At 36.8% G+C, this 25966-nt stretch overlaps 1 protein-coding gene across 4 annotated transcripts in view; it reads right to left on the reverse strand.

Moving 5' to 3' along the window:
* The window catches only part of FNDC3A (fibronectin type III domain containing 3A), a 221055-nt gene that overhangs the window by 45208 nt on the left and 149881 nt on the right, over positions 1-25966 (reverse strand). For all 4 annotated transcript variants that reach the window (XM_010363846.2, XM_010363844.2, XM_010363847.2 and 1 more), the window contains 3 exons: positions 22363-22632; positions 20163-20221; positions 12605-12762 (listed from right to left, as the gene is read on the reverse strand). In XM_010363846.2, the coding sequence (XP_010362148.1) occupies positions 12605-12762; positions 20163-20221; positions 22363-22632 (487 nt within the window). The remainder of the gene's footprint in view (positions 1-12604; positions 12763-20162; positions 20222-22362; positions 22633-25966) is intronic.

Genomic DNA, 25966 nt, shown 5'->3' on the forward strand with positions numbered 1-25966 from the left:
CAGGCTTGGGCCTGCTGCTGCCACCACTGAGGCCTGAGGACAGGCTCACCTCACATCCCCACCCCCAGCAAAACTTCACTACAGCCTCCACTAACAACTGTACCCTAAGCCACTGTGGAAATCACAGACACCATAACACTGTTTACAGCAGAAGATATATGAAGACTGTACTTTCACATGCACCCTGAATCAAAGCCAGAGTGCTCTACCCAACCAACACTATAGATGCATCTTCAGGAAAAAGTCTTCCCCTATGAAAGCAAGCTCAAAAAACTGAAAGAAGTGACTGCTATAACAGATGAATGGATATTGACATAAGGACAGAAGAAATATGAAAAAGCAAGGCAATATGACACCTCCAAAGAAATACAATAATCCTCCAGCAATAGATTCTAATCAAAAACAAAAATTTAAGAAATCCCAGATAATGAATTTGAAATACTGATATTAAAGATGCTCAGCTGAAATATAAGAAAAACCAGAAAAGCAATACAAATAATTCAGAAAAACAATTTAGAATATAAGAAATTTACCAAAGAAACACAATCATAAGAAAGAACCAAATAGAAATTCTAGAACTAAAGAATTCATTAAATGAAATACAAAACACATTCGAAAGCATCAACAAAGGACTAGATACAGCTAATGAAAGAATTTCAGAACGTGAAGACAGGTCTTTTGAAATAACCCAGTGAAACAAAGATAAACTTCACGAGGCCGAGGCGGGTGGATCACCTCAGGAGTTCAAGACCAGCCTCCCCAACAAGGCAAAACCCCGTTTCTACTAAAAATAGAAAAAAACAGCCAGGTGTGGTGGTGAGCATCTGTAATCTCAGCTACTTGGGAGGCTGAGGCAGGAGAACTGCTTCAACCCTGGAAGCGGAGGTTGCAGTGAGTTGAGTTCATGCCACAGCACTCCAGCCTGGGCAACAAGAGCAAAACTCCGTCTCAAGATAAAAAAAAAAAAAAAAGAATAAAAATGAATGAACAAAGCCTATGTGACATATGGGACACTATAAAGCAACCAAATATTTGAATTTTTGGTATCCTAAATGGTGAAGAGAAAATAAAAGGTTTAGAAACCCTATTTAACAAAATAGTAGCTGAAAACTTTCCAAATCTAGCAAGAGATTTAGACATCCAGACAGAGAAAGTTTGGAGAGTCAGATATGAAACAGATATAAACACAAAACAGTCTTCTGCATGAAATTATAGTCAAACTGTTAAAAGCAAAAATGCAAAGAAAATTCTAAAGATAGCAAGAGAAAAGCATCTAGTCACCTATAAGGGAACTCTTACCAGATTAACAGGATTTCTCTGCAGAAATCTTACAAACCAGCAGGGAATGGGATGATATATTCAAAGTGCTGAAGGAAAAACAGCTGTCAGCCAAGGATATATACTCAACAAACTTATGTTTCATAGAGGAAGGAGAAATAAGGTATTTTCCAGACAAGCAAAAGCTGAGGGACTGCATCACGACTAGTGCAGTTCTGTAAGAAATGCCTGAGGGAGTCTTACACCTGGAACAAAGGGACAATATCTGCTGTCATGAAGACACAAGAAAGTATAAAACTTACTGAACTTACTGATAGAGCAAACACACAAATGAGGTAGAAAAATAACTCAAATGTACCATTACAGAAATAAAAAAAAAGAATGAAACAAAGAACATAAAAATCAGATATCAATTAATAAAATGACAGAAATACACCCTTACATATCAATAGTCACTTTAAGGTAAATGGATTAAACTTTCTCCTTAAGGAGGCTGATCCAAGATGGCCGAGTGCCGAATAGGAACAACTCCAGTCTACAGCTCCCAGCGTGAGCAACGCATAAGACGGGTGATTTCTGCATTTCCAACTGAGGTACCGGGTTCGTCTCACTAGGACGTGTTGGAAAGTGGGTACAGCCCAGAGTGTGAGCCAAAGCAGGGTGGGGCATAGCCTCACCCGGGAAGCGCAAGAGGTCAGCGAATTCCCTTTCCCAGCCAAGGGAAGCCGTGAAAAACGGTACCTGGAAAATCAGGACACTTCCACCCTAATACTGTGCTTTTCCAACGGTCTTAGCAAATGGCACACCAGGAGATTATATCCAAGGGCCTGGCTCGGAGGGTCTCACGCCCACAGAGCCTTGCTCACTGCTATCACAGTAGTCCGAGATGGAACTGCAAGGTGGCAGTGAGACTGGGGGAGGGGCGTCCGCTATTGCTGAGGCTTGAGTAGGTAAACAAAGCAGCCAGGAAGCTTGAACTGGGTGGAGACCAACACAGCTCAAGGAGGCCTGCCTGCCTCTCTAGACTCCATCTCTGGGGGCAGGGCATAACTGAACAAAAGGCAGCAGAAACTTCTACAGACTTAAATGTCCCTGGTCTGACAGCTTTGAAGAGAGTAGTGGTTCTCCCAGCATGGAGTTTGAGATCTGAGAACGTACAGACTGCCTCTTCAAGTGGGTCCCTGACGCCCAAGTAGCCTAACTGGGAGATACCTCCCAGTAGGGGCCGACTGACACCTCATACAGCCAGGTGCCCCTCTGAGACGAAGCTTCCAGAGGAAGGATCAGGCAGCAATATTTGCTGTTCTGCAGCCTCCGTTGGTGATACCAAGGCAAACAGGGTCTGGAGTGGACCTCCAGCAAACTCCAACAGACCTGCAGCTGAGGGACCCGTTAGAAAGAAAACTAATAAACAGGAAGGAACAGCATCAACATCAACAAAAAGGGCATCCACACCAAAATCCCATCTGTAGGTCACCATCGTCAAAGACCAAAGGTAAATAAAATCACAAAGATGAGGAGAAACCAGAGCAGAAAAGATGAAAATTCTAAAAACCAGAGCACCCCTTCTCCTCCAAAGGATCGCAGCTCCTCGCCCACAAGAGAACAAAGCAGGATGGAGAATGACTTTGATGAGTTGACAGATGTAGGCTTCAGAAAGTTGGTAATAACAAACTTCTCCAAGCTAAAGGAAGATGTTTGAACCCATCACAAGGAAGCTGAAAACTTTGAAAAAAGATTAGACGAACAGCTAACTAGAATAAACAGTGTAGAGAAGACCTTAAATGATCTGATGGAGCTGAAAACCATGGCACGAGAACTACGTGACGCATGCACAAGCTTCAGTAGCTGATTCGATCAAATGGAAAAAACGGTATCAGTGACTGAACAACAAATTAATGAAACGAAGCGAGAAAAGAAGTTTAGAGAAAAAAGAGTAAAAAGAAATGAACAAAGCCTCCAAGAAATATGGGACTATATGATAAGACCAAATCTATGTTTGATTGGTGTACCTGAAAGTGACGGGGAGAATGGAACCAAGCTGGAAAACACTCTTCAGGATATTATCCAGGAGAACTTCCCCAACCTAGCAAGGCAAGCCAACATTCAAATTTAGGAAATACAGAGAACACCACAAAGACACTCCCTGGGAAGAGAAAACCCAAGACACATAATTGTCAGATTCACCAAAGTTGAAATGAAGGAAAAAATGCTAAAGGCAGCCAGAGAGAAAGGTCGGGTTACCCACAAAGGGAAGCCCATTAGACTAACAGCAGATCTCGGCAGAAACCATATAAGCCAGAAGAGAGTGGGGGCCAATATTCAACATTCTTAAAGAATTTTCAACCCAGAATTTCATATCCAGCCAAACTAAGCTCCATAAGTGAAGGAGAAATAAAATCTTTACAGATAAGCAAATGCTGAGAGATTTTGTCACCACCAGGCCTGACTTACAAGAGCTCCTGAAGGAGGCACTAAACATGGAAAAGAACAATCAGTACCAGCCACTGAAAAAACATGCCAAATTGTAAACACCATCGATGCTAGGAAGAAATTGCATCACCTAATGGGCAAAATAACCAGCTAACATCATAATGACAGCATCAAATTCACACATAACAATATTAATCTTAAATGTAAATGGGCTAAATGCCCCAATTAAAAAACACAGACTGGCAAATTGGATAAACAGTCAAGAGCCATCAGTGTGCTGTATTCAGGAGACCCATCTCACATGCAGAGAGACAAATAGGCTCAAAATAAAGGAATGGAGGAAGATTCACCAAGCAAATGGAAAGCAAAAAAACCCGCAGGGGTTGCAGTCCTAGTCTCTGATAAAATAGACTTTAAACCAACAAAGATCAAAAGACAAAGAAGGCCATTACATAATGGTAAAAGGAGCAATTCAACAAGAAGAGCTAACTATCCTAAATATATATGCACCCAGATTCATAAAGCAAGTCCTTAGAGACCTACAAAGAGACTCAGACTCCCACACAATAACAATGGGAGACTTTAACACCCTACTGTCAACATTAGACAGATCAAGGAGACAGAAAGTTAACAAGGATATCTAGGACTTGAACTCAGCTCTGCACCAAGCTGACCTAATAGACATCTACAGAACTCTCCACCCCAAATCAACAGAATATACATTCTTCTCAGCACCACATTGCACTTATTCCAAAATTGACCACATAATTGGAAGTAAAGCACTCCTCAACAAATGTAAAAGAACAGAAATTATAACAAACTGTCTCTCAGACCACAGTGCAATCAAATTAGAACTCAGGATTAAGAAACTCACTCAAAACTGCACAACTACATGGAAACTGAACAACCTGCTCCTGAATGAGTACTGGGTAAGTAACGAAATGAAGGCAGAAATAAAGATGTTCTTTGAAACAAATGAGAACAAAGACACAACATACTAGAATCTCTGGGACACATTTAAAGCAGTGCGTAGAGGAAAATTTATAGCACTAAATGCCCACAAGAGAAAGCAGGGACGATCTAAAATGGACACCCTAACATCACAATTAAAAGAACTAGAGAAGCAAGAGCAAACACATTCAAAAGCTAGCAGAAGGCAAGAAATAACTAAGATCAGAGCAGAGCTGAAGGAGATACAGACAGAAAAAAACCTTCAAAAATTCAGTGAATCCAGGAGCTGGTTTTTTGAAAAGATCAACAAAATCGATAGACCGCTATCAAGACTAATAAATTAGAAAAGAGAGAAGAATCAAATAGATGCAATAAAAAATGATAAAGGGGATATCAACACCAATCCCACAGAAACACAAACTACCATCAGAGAATACTATAAACACCTCTACGCAAATAAACTAGAAAATCTAGAAGAAATGGATAAATTCCTGGACACATACACCCTTCCAAGACTAAACCAGGAAGAAGTTGAATCCCTGAATAGACCAATAACAAACTCTGAAATTGAGGCAATAAGCAATAGCCTACGAACCAAAAAAAGTCCAGGACCAGATGGATTTCATAGCCAAATTCTACCAGAGGTACAAAGAGGAGCTGGTACCATTCCTTCTGAAACTATTCCAATCAATGGAAAAAGAGGGAATCCTCCCTAACTCATTTTATGAGGCCAGTATCATCCTGATACCAAAGCCTGGCAGAGACACACCAAAAAAGGAGAATTTTAGACCAATATCCCTGATGAACATTGATGTGAAAATCCTCAATAAAATACTGGCAAACCGAATCCAGCAGCACAACAAAAAGCTTATCCACCACGATCAAGTTGCCTTCATCCCTGGGATGCAAGGCTGGTTCAACATATGCAAATCAATAAATGTAATCCATCATATAAACAGAACCAAAGACAAAAACAACATAATTATCTCAATAGATGCAGAAAAGGCCTTTGACAAAATTCAACAACACTTCATGCTAAAAACTCTCAATAAACTAGGTATTGATGGGATGTCTCTTAAAATAATAAGAGCTATTTATGACAAACTCATAGCCAATATCATACTGAATGGAAAAAAACGGAAGCATTCCCTTTGAAAACTGGCACAAGATAGGGATGCCCTCTCTCACCACTCCTATTCAACACAGTGTTGGAAGTTCTGGCTAGGGCAATCAGGTAGGAGAAAGAAATAAATGGTATTCAATGAGGAAAAGAGGAAGTCAAATTGTCCCTGTTTGCAGATGACATGATTGTATATTTAGAAAACCCCATCGTCTCAGCCCAAAATCTCCTTAGGTGGATAAGCAACTTCAGCAAAGTCTCAGGATACAAAATCAATGTGCAAAAATCACAAGCATTCCTATACACCAAAAACAGACAAACAGAGAGCCAAATCATGAGAGAACTCCCATTCACAACTCCTTCAAAGAGAATAAAATACCTAGGAATAGAACTTACAAGGGATGTGAAGGACCTCTTCAAGAACTACAAACCACTGCTCAGTGAAATAAAAGAGGACACAAACAAATGGAAGAACATTCCATGCTCATGGATAGGAAGAATCAGTATCGTGAAAATGGCCATACTGCCCAAGGTAATTTATAGATTCAATGCCATGCCCATCAAGCTACCAATCACTTTCTTCACAGAATTGGAAAAAACTACTTTACAGTTCATATGGAACCAAAAAAGAACCCGCATTGCCAAGACAATCCTAAGCCAAAAGAACAAAGGTGGAGGCATCACGCTGCCTGACTTCAAACTATACTACAAATCTACATTAAACAAAACAGTATGGTACTGGTACCAAAACAGAGATACAAACCAATGGAACATAACAGAGTCCTCAGAAATAATACCACACATATACAACCATCTGATCTTTGACAAACCTGACAAAAACAAGAAATGGGGAAAAGATTCCCTATTTAACAAATGGTGCTGGGAAACCTGGCCAGCCATATGTAGAAAGCTGAAACTGGATCCTTTCCCTACACCTTATACAAAAATTAATTCAAGATGAATTAAAGACTTAAATGTTAGACCGAAAACCACAGAAACCCTAGAAGAAAACCTAGGCAATACCATTCAGGACACAGGCATGGGCAAGGACTTCATGACTAAAACACCAAAAGCAATGGCAACAAAAGCCAAAACAGACAAATGGGATCTAATTAAACTAAAGAGCTTCTGCATAGCAAAATAAACTACCATCAGAGTGAATAGGCAACCTACAGAAAGGAAGAAAATTTTTGCAATTTACCCATCTGACAGAGGGCTAATATCCAGAATCTACAAAGAACTTAAACAAATTTATAAGAAAACAATCAAACAACCCCATCAAAAAGTGGGCGAAGGATGTGAACAGACACTTCTCAAAAGACGACATTTATGCAGCCAACAGACACATGAACAAATGCTCATCATCACTGGTCATCAGAGAAATGCAAATCAAAACCACAATGAGATCCCATCTCACACCAGTTAGAATGGTGATCATTAAAAAGTCAGGAAACAACAGGTGCTGGAGAGGATGTGGAGAAATAGGAACGCTTTTACACTGTTGGTGGGACTGTAAACTTGTTCAACCATTGTGGAAGACTGTGTGGTAATTCCTCAAGGATCTAGAACCAGAAATACCATTTGACCCAGCAATCCCATTACTGGGTATATACCCAAAGGATTACAAATCATACTACTATAAAGACACATGCACACATATGTTTATTGTGGCACTATTCACAACAGCAAAGACTTGGAATCAACCCAAATATCCATCAATGATAGACTGGATTAAGAAAATGTGGCACATATACACCATGGAATACTATGCAGCCATAAAAAAGGATGAGTGCATGCCCTTTGTAGGGACATGGATGAGGCTGGAAACCATCATTCTGAGCAAACTACCGCAAGGACAGAAAACCAAACACCGCATGTTCTCACTCACAGGTGGGAATTAAACAATGAGAACACTTGGACACAGGGTGGGGAACATCACACACTGGGGCCTGTCATGGGGTGGAGGGGAGGGGAAGGGATGGCATTAAGTGAAATACCTATTGTAAAAGACAAGTTAATGGGTGCGGCACACCAACATGGCACAAGTATACATATGTAACAAACCTGCATGGTGTGCACATGGTACCCTAGAACTTAAAGTATACTAATAATAAAACAAGCAAACAAACAAAAATCTTTCTACTTAAAAGACATCAACTCACTGTATGAATTAAAAAATGTGACCCAATTATATGCTGTCTACAAGAAATTCACCTCACCTGTAAAGACGCATATAGACTGAAAGTAAAGGGATGGAAAACAATAATCCATGCAAACAGAAACCAAAAGTGAGCAGGAGTAGCTACACTCAGATAAAAGAGACTTTAAGTCAAAAACAGTAAAAAGAGACAAAGTCATTATATAATGATAAAGGGATCAATTCAGCAAGAGGATATAACAAGTCTAAACATATATGTACCCAACACTGGAGCACCCAGAAATATAAAGCAATTATTAATAGATCTAAAGGGAGAGATAGACTCCAATAAAACAATAGCTGGGGACTTCAACACCCCACTCTCAGCATTAGACAGACCATCTAGACAGAAAATTAACAAAGAAACATTGTATTTAAATGGCATATTAGGCCAAATGGACATAACAGACCTTTGTAAATACATCTCATCCAACAGCTACAGAAAACACATTTTTCTTTTTAAATTAATTAATTAATTTATTTTTTATTATTATACTTTAAGTGCTAGGGTACATGTGCACAATGTGCAGGTTTGTTACATATGTATACATGTGCCATGTTGGTGTGCTGCACCCATTAACCTGTCATTTACATTAGGTATATCTCCTAATGCTATCCCTCCCCCATCCCACCTCCCCACAACAGGCCCCAGTGTGTGATGTTCCCCTTCCTGTGTCCAAGTATGATCTCACTGTTCAATTCCCACCTATGAGTGAGAACATGTGGTGTTTGGTTTTCTGTTCTTGCGATAGTTTTCTGAGAATAATGGTTTCCAGCTGCATCCACGTCCCCACAAAGGACACCAACTCATCCTTTTTTATGGCTGCATAGTATTCCATGGTGTATATGTGCCACATTTTCTTAATCCAGTCTGTCATTGACGGACATTTTGGTTGATTCCAAGTCTTTGCTATTGTGAACAGTGCTGCAATAAACATACGTGTGCATAGAAAACACATTTTTCTTTACAATACATGAAACATGAAACATTCTCTAGGGTAGAACATACGTCAGTACAGAATACAGGTCTCAACATTTTTTTTTTTTTTTTTTGAGACGGAGTCTTGATCTGTTGCCAGGATGGAGTGCAGTGGCACCATCTTGGCTCACTGCAACCTCTGTCTCCCGGGTTCAAGCAATTCCTGTGCCTCAGCCTCCCGAGTAGCTGGGACTACAGGTGTGCACCACCATGCCTGGCTAATTTTTTGTACTTTAGTAGAAATGGGGTTTCACCATGTTGGCCAGGATGGTCTCTATCTCTTGCCCTTGTGATCTGCTCGTCGCGGCCTCCCAAAGTGCTGGGATGACAGGTGTGAGCCACCATGCCCGGCCGCAAGAAATTTTAAAACACTGAAAGTACATCATATATTTTCTAATAATTCAATAGAATAAAACTAGAAATCAATAACAAGAGGAACTTTGGAAACTATGCAACTACCTGGAAACTAAGCAACATGCTCCTGAATGACCACTGGTAGAGGGATGAATTAAGAAAAATAAAAAAAAATTCTTGAAACAAATTAAAATGGAAACACAAAATATTAAAACCTATGGGATACAGCAAAAGCAGTGTCAAGAGGGAAGTTTATAGCAATAAATGTCTACATAAAAAAGCTGAAAGACTCTAAATAAACAATCTAGCAACGCACATCTCAAGAACCTCAAAAGCAAGAACAAACCAAATCCAAAACTAGTGAAAGAAATAATAAAGATCAGAGCAGACAGCCAGGTGCAGTGGTGCAGATCAGAGCAGACAGCCAGGTGCAGTGGTGCAGATCAGAGCAGACAGCCAGGTGCAGTGGTGCACACCTGTAGTCCCAGTTACTTGGGAGGCTGAGGTGGGAGGATCACTTGAGCCCAGGAGTTTGAGTCCAGCTTAGGCAACACTGCAAGACGCCATCTCTAATAAAATGAAAAGTCAGAACAGAACTAAACCACTACCTAGACTAATATAGAGAAGAAGAAAGGAGACCCAAATAAACAAAATCAGAAGTGAGAAAGGAGACACTACAACTGATACCACACTTACAAAGAATCATCAGAGACTATTATGGACAACTTACACCAACAAACTGAAAAATCTGAGGAAGGGGATAAATTCCTGGATATGTACTACCTACCAAGATTCAATAAGCGAGAAATAGAAAACATGAACTGACCAATAATGAGTAATGAGATTGAATCAGTAATAAAGAGTCTTCAAACAAAGAAAAGTCCAGGACCAACGGCTTCACTGACAAATTCTACCAAACTTTTAAGGAACACCAATTCTCCTCAAACTATTCTAAAAACATTGAAGAGAGGGAATTATCTCTAACTCATTCTACAAGGACAGCATCACTCTGGTACCAAAACCAGATAAAGACACAACAAAAAAAGAAAAAGTACAGACCAATCCCTGATAAACACAGACACAAAATCCTCATCAAAATACTAGCCAACTGAATTCAACAGCACATTATAAAGACAATACACCACAATCAAGTGGGATTTATACCAGGGAATGCGAGGATGGCTTCACATATACAAATCAATAAATGTGATACACCATATCAACAGAATGAAAGACAAAAACTATATGATCATCTCAACAGATGTAGAAAATTTTTGATAAAATTCAGCATCCCCTCATAAAATCTTTCAACAAACTAGGCACTAAAGGAACATACCTCAACATAACTAAGACCACATACGACAGACCCACAGCTAACATCATATAGAAAGGGGAAAGTCTAAAAACCTTTCCTTTAAGAACTTGGACAAGACAAGGATGCCTACTTTCACCACTCCTATTCAATATGGTACTGGAAGTCCTAGCCAGAGCAACCAGCCAAGAGAAAGAAATGAAAGGTAATCAGATTAAAAAAAACACACACACACACAAAGTCAAATTGTCCCTCTTTGCAGATAACATGATCTTACATGTAAAAAATCTGAAGACTCCACCAGAAAACTCTTGGATCTGATAAATAAATTCAGTAAGTTGCAGGATACAAAATCAAAATACAAAAATTAGCATCATTTCTATACACTAATAATAAACTAGCCGAGAAAGAAGCCCAAAAGGCAATCACATTTACAATAGCTACAAAAGGAAAAAAAAACCCTAAGAATACATCTAACATAACAGGTGGAAAGATCTCTATAAGATAAAACTACAAAACACTGATGAAAGAAATGGAAGAGAACACAAACATCCTTAGAGAGAGACCTTAATTCCTGTAGGATATGGGAGATGACTAATGCCCCCCTCGTGCTCCCTGGTCAGGCTGCAAATGGAAATAAAGAATTTCTCTTAGTAAGCAACCATATCTAACTAGAAAACAGTCATTAACACAGTAAGAAACCTTTATGTTGATAGTCCTTTATCCCCTACTTACCCCTTAGGTAGGTTTACTTGTCTCTCTTAAGAAAAATTAATAGAACACAAGGAAATCTCAATAGAGAGGAAACAGGAAATTTTTATAACCTTATGTGACTAGATGAGAGGCACTGGGGCAGTTTCACTTTCCTTTCTTCTTGCCAGCTATGTTTTGAAAAAAGATAGCAAGAAGGTTGATGGAGCCCATGTTCTGTGCTAATTATGATCATTCAAATGATTAACCATCACCTTTACAGTCTTCTTGGTGCTTAAATAATAACTAACCATTAACTTTACCCTTTTTCATTAGAATAATCAACTTTTATATGAACAGGAAAATAGGACAGGAAAATAGTTTAATTCAAAACTGTCAATCATAAATGTCACAATTTTAGTTACTGAATCTTTCTAAGGCTTCGTGGTGTGTAATATACCTTTATTTTTTTCTTGACACTGAGTCTTGCTCTGTCACTCAGGCTGGAGTGCAATGGCACAATCTTGGCTCACGCAACTGCCACCTCCCAGGTTCAAGGGATTCCCCTGCCTCAGCCTCCTAAGTAGCTGGGACTACAGGTATGTGCCACTACCCCTGGCTAATTTTTGTATTTTTAGTAGAGACAGGGTTTCACCGTGTTGGCCAGGCTGGTCTTGAACTCCTGACCTCAGGTGATCCACCTGCCTCGGCCTCCCAAAGTGCTGGGATTACGGGTGTGAGCCACCATGCCTGGCTGTGTGTAATATACTTTTAAACCAAGGAAAGAACTACATAAGTTTTCAAAATGTGATTAAAAACATACTAACATGCAAATAAATAACACTGCTACTAAATTCATTTTACAACAGGACACGAGCTTGTACATGTAAGAATTAAATCCAAGTCCTTAGAGGAGCAGTGTCATACTTCATGAGTTTACAATCATGAATTGTCCATTTTTGGTCATGGGTTCTACATACTTCATGGGTTCTACATACTACAACTTATATTTAATGCATTAAGAATACATGAATACTGAACCATCTATTAGGGAGCCTACTGGGAAAAAAAAGCTGAATGTGGCCAATAAAAGTGATTATTCTGAAGGAGAGTAGACAGAAATGTGTACCAAGCTACATTTGGACCATTTACATTGAAATCACTCTCATTAGCCAACTTAAAGATTGAGAATATAAGCATGAAGGAAAAATAGAGCAAAATTAGTAATAAGCTCTTTATAATAAACCATTAATTTACACAATGGGAGAAAGCAAAACAACAAATACTTACACATATACACTTTTGTATTTCCCATCTTTTCCAGTACTTGAGATCAGAACTTCATAACCATAGAGCTCTGGGACAGTACTTTCATCTGTTTCACCATTAATGAGGCTGGAAGGTGGTGACCAGGTAAGTACTACTGTCCTTGCCTGGATGTCAGAGGCCTGTAAAAATACAACATTTAAAAGTTCTTTAAAACAACTGTAATGTATACAATGAGCAGTGAAATATCTAATGAGGTTTCAAGATTAAATAAAATGTATCTGTTTATACAGATAAAATGGCTCAAAATATAAACCTGCTCATTGTAAATAATTTGTTGTGGGTTCCACAACAAATGAGGTGGGTTCCACAAAAATTTAAAACCCAGGCCATTCAAAACTATTAGCACAGACACCACATATAGTCAAAAGAAAAAAAAAACGGGATTAAAAAGACCATTGTAACATATTTAAAAGGGTTCATTTCCTCAGTTTAGGAAGTGTTTTTACAACAGGAAGATGACAAAAACTCAAGAGAAAAAGGAGCAAAGGACATCGACATCCAAAGATACATAAATACAAACGGAAAACATATAAAATGATGTATGTGTGAAACTGCATTCATAAATACATGTAAATTAAAACAAAATCCCAGTTTTCATCTACTGGATAGGGGAAGATTAAAAAGCTAATACTATCTAGTGTTAAAAATGTGGAGAAATGGCACTCTCTAAGCGTGGTATCAGTATATATAAGTTCAATCTTTGTGTATAGCAACTAGTGAATCATCACAAAATTTAAGATGTGTTTGCTTTTTCATTCAGAAATTCTACATCCAGGAATTTTTTTTTCAGGGTAATATCCTATAAACTTAACATATGTATACAAATATACACTTAAGAATGTTCATTGCAGCATTATTAATGGCAAAAAGCTAGAACTATAGGCACTGACTACCTAAATGATGGTACATAATACAGCCCACGAGCACATTATTCTGCAAGTGTTCAAAAAAGAATACGAGGTGGACATACCTGTGCTAACATCTGAAGATTTCCTCAATATACAGGTGCTACGTAATAGGAGAAAAAAGTGAAGCTGGAAAGCAGTACATATACTGTGACTGCAGTTGAGTTAACTTTTATAAAACTGCACAAAAATGTCTGAAAATGTGCTGTACAAATATATCAATTGTTATCTTTGGGGATTTAGTGTATGTGTGGTGAGATGCAGAGAAAGTTGTGACAGAAAAAAACAGGTGGTTTCAATTATGTTTTATATATTTTTATACTACTGAAATAATTTTATGAGTACAAGTTACTTTTACAAGACAAGCCTAATAAAGCGAAAAAAATCTAGAGATAGGGTAAGGTTTACAGATTGGTAAGAAAAGTACCAGATTATATGTAGGCATTTATATAAAAGCTTGCTTTAAAATTATACACGTTTAACGACTACTTTAGCATTTCTAAAACCAAACTAATAATCACTAGGATGACAATTACTCCTATCTTGAATTAAAGTAAAATAAGTAATCTCCATAAAATTGTAATATTCTGTCCTTTTCAATGTTCTTAAAGTCTGAATAAATAAAAAAACTATTACTATATTTATTTTGCTTCTGTTCAATCATAGGAAATGTAATACTGTATTCACTGTAATACAGTCTTAAAGTCTTGGTACTGTGTTTCATTTACAATGAACTTAAACATGATTCCTTGTATGATCCAGTATACAGCTGGCTATTAACCTGAAACTGAGCAGGTTTTTTTCTTTTTTAAAACAGTTACTATACATGTATGGATACCCATTAGTGTCTCTTGATTTTATGGGATGATCATAGTTGTGTTAAACTTTGAGAACGTGAATAGGACTATGAAGGTGGGTCAGTCAAAAGCATCAACTGGCATCTACTTTAGTAGTAGTAGTAGTAGTAGTAGTAGTAGTAGTAGTAGTAGTACTAGTACTCAAAAGCATTAACTGGCATCTACTTTAGTAGTAGTAGTAGTAGTCAAAAGCATTAACTGGCATCTACTTTAGTAGGAGTAGTAGTAGGAATAGTAGTCAAAAGCATTAACTGGCATTTACTTTAGTAGTAGTAGTAGGAGGAGGAGGAGGAGGAGGAGGAGTCAAAAGCATTAACTGGCATCTACTTTAGTAGTAGTAGTAGTAGTAGTAGTAGTAGTAGTAGTAGGAGTAGGAGTAGGAGTAGTAGTCAAAAGCATTAACTGGCATCTACTTTAGTAGTAGTAGTAGTAGTAGTAGTAGTAGTAGTAGTAGTAGTAGTAAAGATGGGGTCTTGCTATGTTGCCCAGGATGGTCTCAAGCTCCTGGCCTCAAGCCACCCTCCTGCCTCAGCCTCCCAAAGTGTTGGAATTACAGATGTTGAGTCACTATGCCCAGCTTGGCACCTACTTTATGAAGCTTACTTTATCAGGATCTGTGGTGAATACAGACAGCCGAGAAAATATTAAATATGGAAGCACAAGATGTGTCACTAATTTGCCTGGTGGTACTGAACTCCTCCTACCCTCTTAGGGTTCTAGGCCTCATCAACAAAATGAGTGGCTTAGTGAGATGAACTGTTTACCAGAGTTACACAAATAAAGTATTTTTAAAAGCCTTTTATTTGGAAATGAATTTAGGTTTAAACAAAAGTTGGGAAGACAGTATGGAATCCCTGTCTATCCTTTACCCAGCTTCCCCTAATATTAACATCCTATATAACCATGCACTTTTGTCAAAACTAAGAAATTAATATTGGTAAATACTATTAACTAAGCTTTCAACTTAAACTATACTTTTAACTCAACAGACTTCCAAAATACTAGGTTGAATTTAGCAAACATAGTTTTAAAAATAAATTTAAAAAATTTTAAAATACTAATTTCAACTTAAAAAAAAAAAAATATATATATATATATATATATATATATATATATATATATATATATATATATATTTTTTTTTTTTTTTTTTATTGAGACAGGGTCTTACTATTGTTGCCTGGGCTGGTTGTAAACTCCTAGGCTCAAGCGATCCTCCTGCCGCGGCCTCCTAAAGTATTGGGATTACAGGCATGAGCCACTGCACTGAGCCAATTTCAACTTTTTCAGTTTGCTTTTCCAGAAAATCTTTTAGTACTAACTCATTCTATTAAAAAGATATCTTATGGCCAGGTGCAGGGGCTCATGCCTGTAATCCCAGCACTTTGGGAGGCCAAGGTGGGCAGATCACCTGAGGTTAAGAGTTCAAGACCAGCCTGGCCAACATGGTGGAACCCTATCTTTACTAAAACTACAAAAATTATCTGGGCATGGTGGTGCATGCCTGTAATCCCAGCTAATCAGGAGACTGAAACCCAAGAATCACTTGAACCCGGGAGACAGAGGTTGCAGCAAGCTGAAATCACGCCACTGCACTCCAGCACTCCAGCCCTCTAGCCTGGGTGAAAGAGCAAGACTCTGTCTCAAAAAAAAAAAAAAAAGGATACCTTATTACTTGCACATAAATGTTAAAGTCACAGAAAGAGTGATTTCATTGGAATAAGATGTGGAAAACTTCATAAGTGAATTCTGAATTAAATTTTAAAGGACTTGGATGAGATAAAATTTGGTAGAAAGAGGTGGGTGATCAATACAGGAATGAGTATTTATATTTCCAAGCTTATAACTGCAATCTAGTAGTCCAAGGCATGTTCTCATGTATTTTAAAAATCTTCTAAAAATGCTGTTTTCTGTTGCTGGTTTCAGGTGAATTATAAAGAGTTGCATAGAAGAAAAAGAAGTGGACACTCACATAGATACCACAAAATTCCTGTGTGAAGACTGAGGTAGTAATTGTGTGTGTATGTGGAGTGGTAGGGGACAGTGGGCAGAGTGGATCCTATAAACTTACAGTGAAATAATAAAGCTTGGAGTATTAATCTGGCATGGGGAGAATGAAAGGTAAAGAAGAAATGTAAGACGATACTGTAACCCAGAAAAACCTGGATGTAAGTGTTTACCGAGGGAAATGACAAAAGGAAACAGAAACAAAAGAGATCTAACCCACTTTCTTCTTCATTTTAGAGGAATGAAGAACGTGTTAAGTTGGATAGACAAGCAGATTGAGAATTTGGTTTTCTAAAGTTGCTAGTGAAACATTCAAACTTGGGTATTCTTTAGTGTGTCTCAGGAGATACAGTTCTATAGGAACAGACGAATAATTAGGATTGAAAATATAGATTTGGAAGTAATTTGAACTCTATTTGTATGTTAATGTTAGAAGTAAAATTTGATTTTATATCCATATCACTTGATTCTTACATCTACCACCTAAAGTAGGCAAAATAGGCTTAACTATCTTCATTTTATGAAAGCAGCATATTCAGAAAGGTTAAGTAACTTGTCTGAGGTCACAGAACCATTGACTACGACCTGAATAATTCAGTTATTTTCCTACTACTCAATGATCCCACTCTGAATCTATTTCTAGGTGGTAGCTGAAAACAGATACAATTGTGTAAAAATGTCTAAGAACTGATAAAGATGGTAATACGAAAAAGTGAAAATAGCTCTTTTAGAAAGTGGCTAGATTATGTACAATATATTTTTTGAGGCAGATTGTGATCCTTGTAAGGTAGTCATCAAAACTGCCCTTGAGAAAAACTGTACATTGGGTTAAATTAAGTATATATATAGGAAACTAAACTGTTAAAAAGGTTCAAAGCCATATATATTGTATGAATTTTGACAAAGACTGTAGAAGAAAGAAATGAGAGTATCTAATTTCTGGATTTCCAGAAATATTAAAGTAGAATAAATATCAATGTTTGATCCTTGTCTAGATAAGGGCATCAGGAGGTGAGAGAATAATTCTGAAGATAACTCAAAGGCTGAGCCTAAGGAAACTTGGGAGTTAGTAAGTACTTCTAGTAACCACAAAAAGGTAAAGGGAAGGGGTAATGATTCTGAAAGCAAAAAGGTAATGAGTAAAAGGCATGAAACATTTAATTTTAAGCACTACTGAAATAAATGGAAATGAAATCCACTGAAATAAATGTCAGTAGATTTTCACAAAAATGCGACTGAGAACAATTTCAAAGAAGAACAAATGAAAAGACAATACTTTCAATATAGTTAATTATTTCATGCATGTGAGGGTATACAATACCATTATTCTCCATTTTCTGAAAGAAGAAACATTCACAAAGGTCAAGTGACTTCTCATGGGTCACTCAACTCCTAAGTACACAGCTGAGACTGTGAGACTAGTGCATGTACCACATTCTCCCCTACACACTGCACTCTGGTCACATGAGTGAGCTTTTCTCTTTCCTTTTTTGTTCCTCAAATGTGCCATGTTCAGCGCTTTTCAAATGCTGCTCAGTTTGCAATACTGTTCCCATACTTTCCACCCCTGTCCTTAATGCCCAACCACTACTTTTCCTTCAAATATCTGTACAATAATCCTTCCTTAGGGAAACTTCCCTGATTCCCTATCCAGGTTTAGTCCTCCTATTATATGCTCTGATTGCTCTCTATCTTTTTGTTCTGGCACTTCACAGTTACAATTTACCATTCATTGTGTGATAGTTTTCTAAACTAAGTCTTATGGCAGAGCCTGTGTCTATCCTTTGCTTTCCATTCTATCTCCAGCTTTAGCACAGCATCTGTCACTTTGTAAGTGGTCAAATATTTATGGAATGAAAAAGTGAATGAACACATTTAATTTAGTGCTCTAAATGAACTAGAGCATGCAAAAACAACCAAACACACAAAAACAAGCAAAAACCCTGACCTGCGCTTTGTAGCTCACAAATAATTTAATCAAAGAGGAATCGGCATTCAAACTATAAACATAAAGTAAAACAAAGCAAACAAAACCATCAGCATTACTTTAAGTTTTATGATACAGGGCTTACTATCTTATTAAATTACATGTTCTTCCTGATGTTGAGTAAGAAAGTCTTTGAATTGGCTTTAAGATTGATTTTGTGTATGTAAATTATACATTTATTTATTTATTTATTTATTTATTTATTTATTTATTTATTTATTTATTTTTGAGACAGGTTCTTGCTCTGTCACCCTGGCTGGAGTGAAAAGGCACAATCTTAGTTCCCTACAGCATTGAACTCCTAGGTTCAAGGGATCCTCCCACCTCAGCATCCCAAGTAGCTGGGACTACAGGTGTGTGCCCCCATGTCTGTAGTATCTGTGTTTGTTTTTTGTAGAGACAAGGTCTCAATATATTGCGCAGGCTGGTCTCAAACTCCTGGCCTCAAATGATCCTCTTGTCTTGGTTTCCCAAAGGACTGGGAAAGTGTGAGCCACTGTACCTGGCCTGAAAATTATACTTTTAATATATACTACAACAAGTAAATGCTACTAGCATTAGCTATTAAATCACTCAAACATCAATCTTATTAAGGCTACTAAATTCCTTTTCTAGGAAACCTAGTGATATACACTTGGACACAGAGAGCTCTTGGAAGGATACTGCCTAAATTTCAGTCGTAGCTCTACTACTACTAATTGAAACTCACTGTTGCTTCAGTTTCCTCATTCGTAAAATAGGAAAAATAGTACATATATGGTTGTCACAGGTATTAAATAATGCATATGTGCATTCCAAGCACTCTGAACAGAGACTGATGCTAATCAATTTGTGTTTGCCATTACTATGAAATAATTCTGTGTAAATTTACATTTATTGATACATATATGCTCTATTCTCAAGAGAAAACAGATTAGAATAAAGAAAGCTAGAGCAACCGACTCTATTATTTGGGAGTTGTCAGAAAAAGTAGGACCATAGTAGTCTATTAGATGAGGAACTGGTTTACTCAAACATCCTGAAACATGGCAAGATAAGATTTAAAAGCCTTTGTGGAGACGATACTAAGAATAATAACTTTTCCAATTTGTTTTCTTAGAAAAACAAAGTATTTTTGGGGTAACTTAGCATAAAACATTTTACCATGGATGTTTCTGAGAGTTGGGAGAAAGTAGTTTGTTTTACGAACCAAAAAATATTCTTATCAATCTTAAATTGCCTTATTCTGGCTGAAAAAGTCCTATGGCCTACTTCTTCCACCATCTTTCTCCCCTTTACTATACTCCAGTGATAATGGTTCTTTCCATCTGTCCAACTCCCCATGCTTACTTACACCCATTCTCCCTCTCCCATTCCTTCCACTTTTGCACTTTTTTTCACTTGTCAGAGAACGCTTCCCTGATTGCTCTATTTAACCTAACAACCTCTCCTAGTAATCTCATTATATTATTCCTATTTCTATAATAGCAATTTTTACTATCACACAGAATTCTGTTTGTGCATTTGTTTTTTATTTACTGGCATACAGTAAGGGATCAATAAATATCTGATGAATGAATGAAAAACTATGTAGCTCTTCAAAGAATCAGGTAATGACATAGAAAGACAGCTAAGGCATATCATATTGAGTGAAAAAAGCTTGTCACAGAATACAGTATTATCCTATTTTCATAAAGAGTTAAAAGAAAAAAACATTTTGATGGATGAACACCTTATATTAATATACTAAATATAAACATCAATAAAATTCATAAGATACTTACCACTGGTTTGACAATGTTGGAAAGAAGTGCTTCAAATGCTTTAGTTTCTTCATTTTTTTCTTAAAAAATAAAACATTTGAATATTAAAAAAAAGAACTTAGATACAATCCCTTCTTCTCCCTAAATATATATTCTGAAACTAGGTTGGTATTTGAGACTTTTCTAGTTCTTATTCCTTTGTTCATACTCAGCAGTGTGTGGCCCTTCAGCATTCATCTACTTCAGTTTTTATTTCTATCTTAACTGTGACTACTAATTATAACACCACTATATATACATATATCTATATATATTTAGACATGGCTATATCTATCTGAACCAAATTTTTCTTATAGAAAGTATATTTTTATTCATGGTTGTAAGAATATTCTCTCTGGAAAGTTCTCATTTGTCAATCTCATATCTCTTAATAAAGTTACCTATTTTTTTCACGACATGCCTTAGCTATGATTTCCCAAATTAGAAATATAATTGGCTTGACTGTAACTTATAGCCACCACTGATAGGCAAAAAACTTTCACTTAATTCTTCTGAAACATCAGTGCTGAAAACAATGATCAGGAGGTCTCAAATAAACGGGAGAACACTTATGTAAATGTTGTTAATATACAGGTCGTGAACAGTTAAGGCAGTTTTTGAAATTTGTTGGTGAGGAATAGAAATTTCAAGGAAAAGGAAGGTAGAAAGAGTCAACATGGCTTACATTTTCATATTTCCCTCAAAGTTGGAAGCATTTTAGTTTCTAGTCGATATTAATTACCTACACTATTTGGTAATAAAAATCAATTTAGATAAGCATATTCAACGACTGATAGAGTTGTGGTTATTGGTGCTTGTGAAATGACATGTTGGTATGGTTCATAGTCATTTCTGATGAAACCTTTAGAACCTGACATGGTCTACCATGCATATCTATGTATTTCTACATAAGCATATCTACGTCAAACAGATAATAGTCAGTATTAAGGAAACCTAAAAGAACATAAATATAGAAACTACATTAGTCAAAGTAAGCAGTAGTTAGAAGTTCAACATTACAATCAAAAGTACTGGGTACTAACTGTACAACTGTAGGCATGTGAAAGACAGGCTGTTAACCCAGCTATATTTTACCTTACTGAGATTGATCCAAGTAGATACAAATAGTAGTGCTCAAAGTTCATATAGTAGGCTCATGCCTGCAATCTCAGCACACTGGAAGGTCAAGGTGGGTGGACTGCTTGAGCCTAGGAATTGGAGACCGGCCTGGCCAAGATGGTGAAACCCTGTCTCTACTAAAAATACAAAAATTAGTTGGGCATGGTGGCACACGCCCATAGTCCCAGCTACTCAGGAGGCTGAGGCACAGGAACTGCTTCAACACAGGAGGCAGAGGTTGCCGTGAGCTGATATTGTGCCACTGCATTCCAGCCTGGGTGACAGAGAGAGACTTGGTCTCAAAAACAAACAAAAACCAATAAAACAAAGTTAACAGAGTAGAAGTCAGAGGTTAGGGGAAGGATCCAAGAGTAACAAGGAGAGTTTAGGAGAAGAGAACTTTTGAAGAAAGAAGTGGAAAATATTCTAGCCTATAGAGTACATAGACAGATTGGTAAATGATATAACTATTTGTTATCAAGGTTTTACTCAAAAAGAAGGTGGGAGAAATAAAAAGTTTTGATAGCTTGGGGACAGTGGCTCAGGCCTGTAATTGCAGCACTTTGAGAGGCCAAGATGGGAGGATCGCTTGAGCCCAGAAGTTTAAGACCAGCATGGGCAAAACAGCGAGACCCTGTCTCTACTAAAAGTTAAAAAATTAGCTGGGTGTCGTGGTGCATGCCTGTAGTTTCCAGCTACAGTGATCTATGATCGTGCCACTCCAGCCTGGGTGACAAAGCAAGAACCTGTCTCAAAATAAAAAAAAAAAAAAAAAGGTTTTGATTAAAAACTAGTAGCATAGCCTTATCAAAGGCCCAGAATCAGAAGAAAGGAATCTGGATTAATGTTATCTGAGTTTTTCTATCAAACAGAAATTTCAGTCAGTAAAATTTATGATGTAGATGAAATTACTAATTGAGGTTTTCTAAACTGTCAAAAGCTGCAGCCTGTAATAGTCCATCTGGACCATGACAAAATGACTGAAAGGTTAGAATATACTTTTAGTAGTTTAAATCATGATGAGTAGCATCAATGAGAACATTTCAGTATTTCAAACAGTTACCTTCAATTTCTGTATCAACTTGCACAACACCTTTCCCCTTCCCAGACTTGATTTTTGCTGATCCTGTGTTTATACCACCAGCATTTTGTCCTTTTATAAGTCCATTATGTTCATTAATGGGCGAAGGGCATTTCTGGGGTGATGATGGTGGACTGCTCATTTTATCTTTCTGTGTTCCTTGGCGATCCTTCAATTTTTTCTGCAAACGTTCATATGTTTTACTAGATCGTTCATCTCTAAAGTTGGACCTTCCATGTGTAGAGTGAGCATCTAGGAGGAAATAAAAACCAAAAGTTTAAGAAGATCACTTTCTCCAAATAAGTTTATGCCATGAAAAAAGAACAGAAAATAAATCTATCATATAAAACTTTTATAAAATATTTAAAAGAATTTTGCATAACAAAACAACCTTTGTATCTCCATAAACTATTAGAACAAAGCTTTGTGATTTATAATTTTATATATATCTATATATTATATATCTCTATATCTCTCTCTATATATTATATATATCTATATATATCTCAAGTAAATTTACAGAGAGATTTCTTTCCTTCTTCTGTTCTCAACTAATTATTAATCTCCATAGAAACAGCTTGGTGGTAACTTATGATTACTGCAGGTGAGGAATGAGACTTGAACTGAGCAGTCCACAGTTTTTTCTCTTTTACTCTTTAGTAATTATTACTTTTCACATCTTTTTGAACCTTAAACACATAAAATAGATAAAAAGAAAACCACTGCCTGCCTAAATTCCCTTATGACTCAAAAAAGCAAATCATCACTGAAAAAAAGTTAGCAAAAAGAAATGATTTAGACTGTTTAACAATAACAACCTACATACAATGTATCTTCAGATACTATAAACTCAAAGTTGTGATTCAGAAGGATCTACTCATTCTAATAAAAATCACATAGGAACATAATTAAGTCAATATGCTCAATAAATATTAATTCAATTGCCCCAGAGTTTTTTAAATTTAAAATTTGTCATGAGAAAAATATTTTTTAAAAGCCTCAGTAAAAAGTTTTAATTTAGCAGTGCCTTAAGAAAATTACTACAGTATTTTTGAAATGAGTATTATAAGGATATGTACAATAACATTAGAATGAATGTGGACCTCTACCTCATACCATATACAAAAATGAATTCAAATGAATCAATGACCAAAATGTAAGAGATTAAATTATAGAACTCTTAGAAGAAAACACGGTTGCATGACCTTGGATTAGGCAATAGTTTCTTAGATGAGACACCAAAAACATAAGCAATCAAAGAAAAAATTAGATTTCATCAGAATTAAAAATTTTTCTGCACCAAAGGATACCACAAGTAAAGTGAAAAGACAACATGGGAGGAAATTATATATCTGATAAGGAACTTGTATCCAGAATATGTACACTCTTACCATTCAACAATAAAAAGACAAATATCCCAATTTAAAAAATGGGTGAAGAATTCAAATAGACATTTCTCCAAAGAAAATATATGAATGGGGCTGGGTGCAGTGGCTCACGCCTATAATCCCAGCACTTTGGGAGGGTGAGGCAGGTGGATCACAAGGTCAGGAGTTCAAGACCAGCCTGACCAAGATGGTGAAACCCCATCTCTACTAAAAATACAAAAAATTAGCCGGGCATGGTGGCACATGCCTGTTAATCCCAGCTACTTGCAAGGCTGAGGCAGAAGAATCACTTGAACCTGGGAGGCAGAGGTTGCAGTGAGCCAAGATCATGCCACTGCACTCCAGCTTGGGTAACAAGAGTGAAACTCCATCTCAGAAAAAAAAAAAAAGGAAAAGAAAATATATGAATGGCCAATAAGCACATGAAAAGATGATCAACGTTAGTAGCATTAGGGAAAAGCAAATCAAAACCATAATGAGAGAGAAATTTATTCAGGATGCCTATAATCAAAAGACAGACAACAACAAGTTTTGGCAAAGAAACTGGAACCCTCATACATTGCTGGCAGGAATGTAAAATGGTGTAGTCACTGCGGAAAATTAATATAGAATTAACACATGACCCAGCAATTCCACTCTGAGGCACATACCCGGAAGAAATGAAAACATGTCAACACAAAAACTTGCACACAAATGGTCACAGCAGTATTATTCATAGACAAAAAGTGAAAACAACCCAAAGGTCCATCAGCTTATGAGTGATAAAATGTTGTATATCTACAGAATGCAATATTATTGCAGCCATAAAAAGGAATGAAGTACTACTATATGTGAGAACATGAACTTTGAAAACATGACATTAAGTGAAAAAAACCTAGACACAAAAGTCTACATACTGTATAAACATTTTAATGAAATTTTTATATGAAATACTTATATGTATATTTATATGAAGTCTAGAATAGGCAAACTCATTCAGACAGAAAGTAGATTATGGGATGTGAAGGAAGAGAGAGTTGGGACTGACGGTTAATATGTACAGTTTCTTTTTTGGGATGCTAGAAATGTTCTGGAATTAGACAGTGGTAGTTATACAAATATACAAAATTTTGGATATACAAAACATTGAATTGCGTATGTTGCACAATACAGTAAATATATTAAAAACCACTGAAGTGTAAAATGATGAACTGTTAAATTGTCTAAACTATAGCTCAACAAAAAGTTAAGAAAAATAGCAATTGCAATCAATTAGATCAATTAGTACATACTTTAAAATGCTTTATTTTATCTATTATTCAAAATAATAAAGCCACCATAGAGGAGAAAAAAGAATGTATTACAGTAGAAAGAGAAGGAACTTAATCATTGGATAGATCTCAGAGGGTTAAAATCCTGAGTAATCAACTAGCAGTGTGGCCTTGCAGAAATGACTTAACATTTCTGAGCCTCGGTTTCCTCATTTGAAATTTTGCAGAATTTTACTGAAGATTAAGTGAGATAATACACACGTGAGCATAGTGCCTAGCAAGGTTCAGGCTCACTAACGGTACTGCTAACAGTGAAATGTTGGATCAGATTCCACTTTGAGAATCCATATGAACTGTGCATGGAAAGGGCATCATGGAGGTATAGCTATTGGTTAGAAAACCACACTGTCAGTAATTAGCATCCAGTGTTAGAATCTCTGGCTTATAACCTCAAGTACAATATGACTCCTCCCTTTTACCACTGGGTAGCTAATTTGTGGATCTGTGTCCTTCACTTTCCTTCACATCAATGTAGATCACTTCCATGTATTCTAATGCATATCCCTACAGAATAACAAGGGTACAATGCAAAACAGTAACAATTGTAATACTAGTTTTTTCTTACAGTTTTCTCAGATTATAAGAAAAAAACTAGTATTTTAAAAACTAAGTCATAATTAGCAGTAAACAAAAATAGGACAAGACTAATCTGCAGTATAAACTTTTGGTACTCAAAAGTATGTTCCTTGGAGCACAGCATGAACATCTCCTAGGAGCTTGTTAGAAATGCAGAATCTCAAGCACTACCCAGAGCTACTGAACCAATTTGCATTACTTGGGCAATCGAAGTAAGTTTGACAAATATATATGATACGTGCAATATATCCACTATTTACAGGCTGTGCTGTGTAATTTCAATTTTGTATTTGAAGTTATTTCTTCTGCAAA

Source organism: Rhinopithecus roxellana, chromosome 18 (genome assembly GCF_007565055.1).
Source record: "Rhinopithecus roxellana isolate Shanxi Qingling chromosome 18, ASM756505v1, whole genome shotgun sequence".
NCBI classification, from domain to species: Eukaryota; Metazoa; Chordata; class Mammalia; order Primates; family Cercopithecidae; genus Rhinopithecus; species Rhinopithecus roxellana.